The 9,810-nt window shown below is 31.6% G+C and overlaps 1 protein-coding gene across 2 annotated transcripts; it reads left to right on the top strand.

The window, feature by feature from the left end:
- The first annotated feature begins 3,904 nt into the window (after positions 1-3,904).
- Positions 3,905-8,040, top strand: LOC123890814 (probable protein S-acyltransferase 4). 2 transcript variants are annotated; one of them, XM_045940516.1, is made up of 6 exons: positions 3,905-4,559; positions 5,292-5,480; positions 5,631-5,939; positions 6,021-6,236; positions 6,371-6,957; positions 7,716-8,040. In XM_045940516.1, exons 1-5 carry the CDS (start codon positions 4,455-4,457, stop codon positions 6,920-6,922), a joined length of 1,371 nt encoding a protein of 456 aa, XP_045796472.1. In that variant the 5' UTR covers positions 3,905-4,454; the 3' UTR covers positions 6,923-6,957; positions 7,716-8,040. The 2 variants fall into 2 exon arrangements, with proteins under 2 accessions (XP_045796472.1, XP_045796473.1); XM_045940517.1 differs by lacking the exon at positions 3,905-4,559 and adding an exon at positions 4,677-4,827.
- Positions 8,041-9,810: the final 1,770 nt, after the last annotated feature.

The raw sequence follows: 9,810 nt of genomic DNA, 5'->3' as shown, positions 1-9,810 counted from the left end.
AGAAAGGACTAACGAATGCAAACGGTAAAAACGTAAGAGACCAAATTGATACTTTTTAAACATAATGGACAAAATTAAAACCTAAAATAAACGTAAGAGACCAAATATATAGTTAAGCTCAAATATTATTACATATTAGGCTAATTAGACCCGTATCAAAGTTCCAGTACTCTAAGTACTACTACTATTGCAATCTCTTGGTTAATTATACCTTAATTTGGAGTCAAGTATATTGATGCGCACCACTATATATGCGCGTGTATGCCTGTCTCGATAATGCGCAGCACAATCACAAAATTCTGCATGTGACAGCAGTGTATTGTTAACTTTTTAATTCACAATCATCATATATACTTGTACATGCCCCTAAATATAATACTATTTCATTAAACGAAAACACAAAAATTTAAAAAGGTTAATAAGTGTTTATCCGGTTATAATATGAGCCAGTTTTAGTTTATTCCTGGAGTATTTTGTTTTTCGATTACTCTATGAAATGTGAAAATTTTGTCCTTTACCCCTTTTATTGAACAGTAATGCTATATAGCACGACTGATTCAGTCATCTAAATAGCACGAGCACCACTTATTTAATTTGCCACTTGCAAAGCCTTTGTTACTTACCGTCCTTCCATGACACTTTTGTATTAATTTTTTTTAGTAAAGCACTTTTGTATTAAAATTAATTTTGGTCCCTCAAATATTTTTTATCACTATTTTTTAATTAATTTTTAGGTACTTTCATATTTGAGAATGGTTTTTTTTTTCTTTTTCAAATTGTCTAATGATTAGAAATTTCACTTTTAAAGTGGATGTGTGAGCCGAAATGACCAGGGTTCGAACCCGGCCCCAGCATATATAATACAATGTTCCTATCAACTAAGATAAGCTTATAGGACTTAAAATATTTTTTTATTTATAAATTATAAGAATCTCTCATACAAAAAATTTATAATTGTTTAACGTAAGATTAATTATTTATGAATTTTTAAGCTCAAAAAACTAAAAAACTCATATTTAAATTTATCCCTTATTTAAATAATTTATTTTTCTGCGAGATAGATTTCTTTAATATATTAAACATGAACATAGAAAAAAAATTAAAATTTCGAATGACATATAAGAGTTGGCTAAAAAATATAAATTAACCGTAAATTATGACAAGAAATATTTTAGAGACCAAAATTTGTTGAAATTTCTTTTAGGGACTAAAACTAAAATTTGAGATATTTTTAGGGACCAAAATTTGAGAAGCATAAATTAATTGTTAATAGAATATCATATTGTGTGTAGATGTGTAGATGATAATTCTGATATCTTTTTATCTTCAGTGTTTGTATTAGAATTTGCCAACTACCAAATGTAAAACATTAGTCTTTTGGGTGTATAGGCGCATTGCAGCATGTGTCGTGCTTGAGACGATAAAATGCCGTCGTGCACTCAATCATTTTCCTTTATTGAATGGGTGGGCTTAAGATTCCATCATTTTACCCTTATAATGTTAACGAATTTTAGTTTACACCCCACTGACTATACCACGTCTAGGGGTGGCAAGGCAATGAGTATGGTATGAGTAAGATTCTATAGTAGCTATCCCCATTTCCGCAATTTGAAAAAATACATGTACCTATCTCCATACTTAGGTGGGTAACAACCTTTGTAGCTGTGCTCATATCTTATAGGTACCTAGGTACCGATACTCGTACCCGTTATCCGCATTTTCGCTACAAATAAATCGATCAACAATAAAATATCATATCATTTTAATATATTTTTAAAAAAAATTAAAGATTTTAATGTTGACTCATGCAAATTATAAACAAAATTATCACTAACCTCCTGTTAAAGTTTATATCTCTGTTGACATATTCAGTTATTCATATTGTGTTTGCATTATGTTATAAATAAACATTATTTCTTAAAAATGTGTAATAATTTAATAGTGTTGTATTTTTTAAAATTGATATGCATATATTATTATATAATATAATATAAATAAATATATATTATGTGGGTATGGAGCAGGGTGGGTACTAAGGTATCCGTACCCGCACCCATACCCACTTATTTTTTTGGGTAATACATATACTCATGTCCGTATCCAAAATGCGGGTTTTACCCTACATGTTGTGACGATTTTTTGCGGGTACTCGCTTGATATAAGTTAAATTGTCATCCCTAGTAACATCATCATTTATGTGGATTCTTAAATCAACATATTTCATGAGGGGGTAAACAAAAAAATCTTCACATTACAAGAGATAAAAAAAAGTCGCTCACATTATAAGGGTAATCACCTATTTTTCAAATATAAGTTAAAAAAATGTTGCTTTCTAAGGTAGAATTTTTAATCATTAAATTATTGTCTTTTTTTATTATTTATTATTTTTTATTAAATAATCTAATGATTAAAAATTCTACCTTAAAGTTAATGATGAAATTTATTAAAAATCGTATCTCATCATTATTTATTTTTTGGCCAAGTAGTTTCGTGACTAAAAATTCTATTGTTAAAGTGAATAAATGAAATGTTCAAAGTTCGAACTTCAGTCTTTACCTATATACATATAATGCAATATTTATACACACTAAACTAAGCTCAAAAGGACCATATCTATATATATTTAAGATAATATTTTATGATAATATTTGCTTTCCTTTTAAGAAAAATAAGTGAATAAATTGTATTTTATGGTAAAATGAGTTTATAAAAACAATAGAGTAAATTACATTTTCCTTTATTGAGATATGCTTACTCTATCCTAATTATGTTAAAATATATGTTTCCCTCCCTCTTATGCAAAATATATTAGAAAATTACACTCTCATCTCTTAAAAGATGATTGAATTTCATTCTTTTCTCCTCTTAGACTAAGACCTACCTACATATCTCTCATTTAATAAAACTCCATTTTAATATAATCAAATTTCTAATGATAGATTTTCATTATAATTTTTCATTCACATCATAAACATATAATATTTTTTTTACCGACAAATAATGTTATAGATTAGAATATCATCGTTTGTTCAAAGACTCAACGGGCACACCTCATCTTTTGTTGCACAAGATCAAACTTTTCTCCTTTAGGTGGTTGAAGACGACGAATATCACGTTAGCTTCGAACTACCATAGCTGGTGGTCTAGTCCATTGTTGTGTTTGTGCCTTGTATGATTTGATTTTGATTGCATTTCTTTGACTCTATTGTAAACTTTTGTAGTCTATCTCGGTACGTCTTGTGCTGGGAAGACTGTTTGTGTTAATATATTCCACTTTGGCTTCTTCAAAAAAAATGTTATAGATTAGAAAACTATACAAAATAAAATACAAATATTGGATAAATTACTAAATACATATGCAAATTCATTTTACATTCCTAGTGAGCTTAACTTGGTAAAACATCATATTTTATATGTAGAGACCGAAGTTTGAATCCCGAATAACCCCTTATCCACGAAATTTCTATAAAAGTCATTTTACATTTTTAGTAAAGAAAATCAAACTCTTTTTACATATATGTATTTTTTATTATTCACTAAATAAAACTTATAGTAAGATAAACTCAAACCTGTCTTAATTAAACGATCCCTTAGTAAAAAAAACAGTGTACCAGTACGGGAATGGATTCTCTCAAGTGTAATTTACACTTGAGAGAATAAAGTGTGGTTTGTTACCATTGATCAAGAGAGAGAAACATATAAAAATTTAGAGAAAATGAATTTAGATGGTGTTAGATTACACTTTATTCTCTCAAGTGTAAATCACACTTGAGAGAATCCATTCCCGTACCAGTACTTATGTACAAATACCTTTTATGGATAAATTAAATTATCATTTGTATATTAACTCATTATTATAAATAAATAAATAATAAAAAAACCAATAAATTAATCTGAAGCATTTTTGTTGTTAGTTTCTGACAGAAACATTAGGCGCGTAAAAGCCGCGAAGAGTTGGAAGATCCGCCCAAGAACAACCTTAAGCTGCCAGCCTGCACTTTGTCTCTCAAAGAAGACAGAGAGAGAAAAACACACACTTTTTTGAAGAGAGAGAGAGAGAAAGAGAAAAACAACAACAAACAAGAAAATTTGTAAACTTTGAGGTTTTTTTTTTTATTATTACAAACATGGAGATTCTCGTCCTTCTTTGATCCTTAATTCCTACAAATTTTCCTGTTTGGATTTGGTGTGTCACAGCTTCTTTCTTAATTGCTGTGATCCCAAAAAACAAACTTTCTCTTTCTCTCTCTTTCTTTCTTTCTCTCTTTCTTTTTCTATCATCTGCATTGAAGGAGGATATAATAACAATAATTCTAGGAACCCCAGAAGAAAATTTGTGATTTTGAAGACGATTTTGATTCTGGGTCAGAGAGATTGATTGGATTTGGGTTTTATGGGTTTTGTGAAAGTTAGAGGCCAATTTTGGTGACACACACACGTGTGGTGGTGTTACCATGATTGGGAATAGATATCCGCAATCTACTGGATCTTCTCCTTATGGAGGTGGGACCCACAATATGAAACCAAGGAGACTCTATCAAGTTTGGAGAGGAGGCAATGTCAGTTCTTTTTTTGTTTCTGTTATTAGTTCTCTTAATTATCATGACATCAAAATTTCATTTTGTAAATTGTGTGAATTGTTTGTGTTTGCTATGATTCTGTTATATTTAGTTTGAAAGTTTTGATTTTTGATTTTTTTTTTCTTTTCTTGTTGTGAGGGTAATGATGTTTCAGATCAATGTTGTTGTTTTCATTGTATAATTGATGAGTGATTGTGTGTTGGATACTTACTTTCAATGCTAAGCATATGATTGGTAATTTACAATGGTTAGTTAATGCTTGAAGTTACAAAATCTATGACACAAGATTAAAAGACTAATGTGAAACCAAACATATGCTAAATTTGTTTTTGTAGTAATTTACAAAGGTCAGTTAATGCTTGAAGTTACAAAATCTGGTAGTTAAACTTGTGTATTTGTTGTTTCATTTGCCTTATTTCCTGAATGCAAAATCCGATGTTTTGATATCATGAAGCTGTCGAGGTTCCTGTGTCACTTCAATGGAACACACTTTTGTTGTGGTCTCATAGTCTATAGATGAATTTTGTCATGGCTGTGGACTTTTAAGCTTTATATGCCTATACCATTTGAAAGTTTTTACGGAATTGTATTGTATTGGATTGGAAATAAGCGAAATTCTATTATTTAGATATGATTAGATGTCTTGAAACACTGACAAGCATGTTATTTGTTACTAATTCTGTTTTTTTTTTTTTCCTTTCCTTTATTCAGAAGTTTCTCTGTGGTGGGAGACTGGTTTTTGGTCCTGATGTAGCTTCCTTGTTTCTTACGACGTTCCTAATTGCTGCACCTGCATTTACATTTTGTGTTAAGATGTATCTTAAATTCAAGAATGAGAAGGCCACTGGTCATTCTTTTTGGTGGCCTGTAATGGTCGGGGGTCTAGTTCTCACTTTTCTGGTAAACGCCCTTGCCAGTTTGTCATATTACGGAAACTAATCAAACCTATGAATTGTGTTTTACATTTTATTCTTTCCTAGGAGCTTATGATTAGAACACCTTTCGCTTTTCAAAGTTAAAACTGATATGTAAGATAACTCTTATATGCAGGATTTCTTATTCCTCCTATTGACTTCTGGGAGAGATCCTGGAATTATCCCTAGAAATTCGACACCGCCTGAATATGAAGATGCATTTAATATACCTACTCCTTCGATGGAGTGGATTAATGGTTCAACCCCTCATCTGAAACTACCTCGAACTAAAGATGTAATGGTTAATGGTCACACAGTGAAAGTGAAATTCTGTGATACATGCTTGCTTTATCGACCCCCTCGTACTTCTCATTGTTCTATATGTGACAATTGTATCCAGAGATTTGATCATCACTGCCCTTGGGTTGGCCAGTGCATTGGAAGAGTAAGTCAACTTTACTGCAAATTCTTCTCCAATCTCCATTTCATTTCTCACAAGAACTAACAATTATCTTACATGTTGCAGCGAAACTATCGGCACTTCTTCATGTTTATTTCAACATCAACCATTTTGTGCTTATATGTCTTTGTGTTCTCTTGGATCAATCTTTCCGAGAGTGGTGTTTTGGAAGCACTCTCACATGATTATGTATCAGATCTTCTCATTATATACTGCTTCATTGCTGTCTGGTTTGTTGGTGGCCTCACCGCTTTCCATTTCTATCTCGTTTGTACAAACCAGGTGAGACTATTTTACTTCTCGAAATGCTAAAAAAAATGTTAATCGTTTCTAATTCTTGATTCATCTCCATTACATGCTTTGGTTTATTGTTCAAACTTTAGCTTACGGTATTTTTTACTTTTATTATTGTGCAGACAACTTACGAGAACTTCCGGTACCAATATGATAAAAAGGGGAATCCATACAATAAGGGATCACTAAAGAATATCAGAGAAACACTTTGTTCCAGTATTCCCCCGTCAAGGAATAATTTCCGATCATTTGTACAGCTAGATGACCATATGACAGTTGGGTCAATGACTCCGAATAATGTACATGGAATTTTGACTCCAAAGGAGAAAATTGACGTTGAAATGGGATCTAGGGGCACAGACGACCGTGGTTATCCAATTCCCGAGCTTCTACGAAATTTTGATTTTAATAGTTTTGAGGATGACATGAAGTTTGAAGATATGGAGGGACAAACTTCATTTGATCCATACTATAGTATTGATGAAGACATAAAAGACTCGTCCCGAACATCTGTTGCTACAGTTTTAAATTTCCCTAACATCACAATTGAAGAAGCAACGGAAGAGTCTGTTCATAGCTACCATGCTCATTTCGAAGTCAGAGAACCTTCCGAAAGGCACATCACTATTGAGGAAGTCAGAGAACCTTCTGATGACAGAAATGACTCACGTTAAGCCATAATGCCAACTTTTTTCTCTTTAATGCAGAGGTTTACTTCTCACTCTTCATTTTTTGTGTTTTGAATTTCACATGGAATTTTTGAACCAATAAAACCATAGGCTTATTTGAAGCACAAACACAGACACCAAACACGACACTGACAGTCTGACACTGACACAACTGACACATAGGCATCAATAATAATTTGACACAGTGGAAGTGATTGAATGTAACACGTGTTAGTGTCGAACACTGAGGATGTCTTCAATTCAAAGTGTCGGTGCTGCATTATGCCTGTAATTTTTTTTATGGTTGCTTTAGTTGGATCATTGGCTGTGACAAGTGCTTATTCTAACTTAAATCCTTAGTAGCATTTGCTCTATACATATCATACTCAAATCTGATTGAATACCATCATGCGAAATGTGCAGAATGTACTGCAAAAAGCGATGAAAAAACAATCAAGGATCTATTTGGTTTGACGAAACATTTTCTATTCTTATTTTCACTTTTCATTTGTAAAAAGATTTGTAAAGTTGTTAGTGAAATCAAAATAAGTCTCTTTTGCAATTTTATTTACAAATATTTGAAAACTAAAGTACAATATTGCAGTCCCATGAGCTTAGCTCAGTTGGCAGGGACATTGCATTATATATGCAGGGGCCGGGGTTCGAACCCTGGTCATCCCACTTATCCACCTTAAGGGTGAAATTTCTAGCCACTTTGCTAATTGACAAAAAAAAGAGTACAATATTGCAATGAAAAGTTCCATTCTTAAGCTGTTTCCTTGACTAGTCTTTATTACAGGTTTGTTGCAGGTCCTCGTTGTGATTATTTGTTTACATTGAAGTAACTATGGAGGACTATGACCTTGCACTTCCTCTCTCATTTTGGTATAAAAATTTGGCAAGTGTTTGTTATATGTTGTAAACTTCACTTGCATTCAAAATAAGGCAGAAAAGATTGTCTGGCTAAATTTTATGATAGCTACTGTGCTATATGTGCCTATCTCTTCCACACATTCTCTTGTTAAACCTAGATTTATTGATTTTTTCCCCCTTAAATTTGCTAGTATATACTTAGAACTTCTGTAAGTAGTATACATTGATTTATCTTTCTGTGATTCAATTTATTTATGTGTCCCTTGCTAGAGAAGCATGCAATACTATTGGTGCTGGGAAAGTACCGTTCAACCAAAATCATAATTAAAGCTAGGATTATAAAAGGGAAACGACATTTAAGTTTGATCTGGTGGAACACTATTGGTAATGAACTCATTTTTATGTTATAAACTGGAATTTCTTCCGTGCATAATTAGAAAGACTAAATCACGAAAATTAGATGGAACTTTAAGGAAAATAAAACTTTTTCTTAAGAGTTTTAACATTGTTTTATCTTAGAGTTGAATTCGAGCTTCAAACCACATGGTTTAATCGAAAGACACCTAATCTATCTAATCCAAAGCTTTTGAGTTAATAAGGAGCAATTATGTTTTTTATAATCTTTAAATAATCTTATTTTATGAAATCAATTAACACATGAATGAGTTTTGTGGTTATGTTCTTCCTTTTGAAAGATAAAGAGCTGAATACTTAAAGGGAAATAACACTTCGCACTATTATTTGCACAACAATGTTGTTTTATAAATTAAAATTTAGGCTTAATTAATAAAATGATCCCTTAAAGACATTTTTTGTTTCAGATTGGTCCCTTAAAGAAAAAAAGGTCCAAATAGGTCCCTTAAAGAAAAAAAAGTCTGAATAGGTCCCTTAAAGACATCTCCGTTAATCAGTTTGGTCCCTAAAAAGAGGTCTAAATAGGACCAAACTGATTAACGGATATGTCTTTAAGGGACCTATTCGGACTTTTTTTTCTTTAAGGGACCTATTTAGACCTTTTTTTTTTAAGGGACCAATATGAAACCAAAAATGTCTTTAAGGGACCATTTTATTAATTAAGCCTAAAATTTATATCTTATCCAACCATTGTGCTCAAAGATAGGGTTCATTCTTTCCAAAATTTGTAGAAATCAAGAGAGTAATAATGAGAGAACTTTTGTGGTCCACCTCTATGGTTCATAAGTAAAAGGGGCGAGTTAAGTTAAAATTCCACTTTACTTTCTTTTAGGAAAGACTTGTTGTAATGTAAATCAATCGGTGGTTGGGTTTACTAACCAAGAAATACATGATACTTTTGGGAACTCAGGGATTGAGCTGCTAAAACTTGATTTACTTGCTTGCCTTGATATTGAGACAATCTTTCTTTCTATACATACGTAATTTTCTCGTCACGACATATTAAAAATGTCGAAGAATACCCAGTATTTGAGTTTTTAGCATTAACACGATTTCAGTGACATTTTTTCATGTTTATAATCCGCAAGATCCGCATGATTAAAATTTATTTTAAATATTTAATTTGTTTTTTATTTTTTAAAGGTCTATATTTCACCGGGTTCTCTATTCACCAGAGGATCCAATCCTAGTTTATAAACATTAGCGGCTAAAAATGCAATTTTTTTTAACTAAACCTTACAGAAATTTTATAGAAACTATATCCGTTTGATCTGCTAAAAAATAAAGACGGGACATGACAACTGTAGTTGTATTGTGTTTGATTGTAAAACTGTTTTAGGAATTGGACAAACTGGGAGGCAATGAACATGACAAAAACAGAATTTTTTGTCCCTCACTAAATCACAACACAACTTTTTGTCCGCAGTACAAGTTGTCTAAAATGCCAAAATATCATTTTATTAACAAAATATCGTATAAGACAAAAAAATGTTCAATATCCCAAAAATTTATTTTGTACTATTCTATCATGTGTTATACTGTTATGTCTTATACTTTTCTGTCCGGCGCTTACTCTTTAAGATATCAAAGACACCCATTAATTCTGC

This window comes from Trifolium pratense, linkage group LG6, assembly GCF_020283565.1.
Source record: "Trifolium pratense cultivar HEN17-A07 linkage group LG6, ARS_RC_1.1, whole genome shotgun sequence".
NCBI lineage: Eukaryota > Viridiplantae > Streptophyta > Magnoliopsida > Fabales > Fabaceae > Trifolium > Trifolium pratense.
The sequence above is the reverse complement of the archived record's forward strand: the minus strand, read 5'-3'. Positions and strand labels throughout refer to the sequence as shown.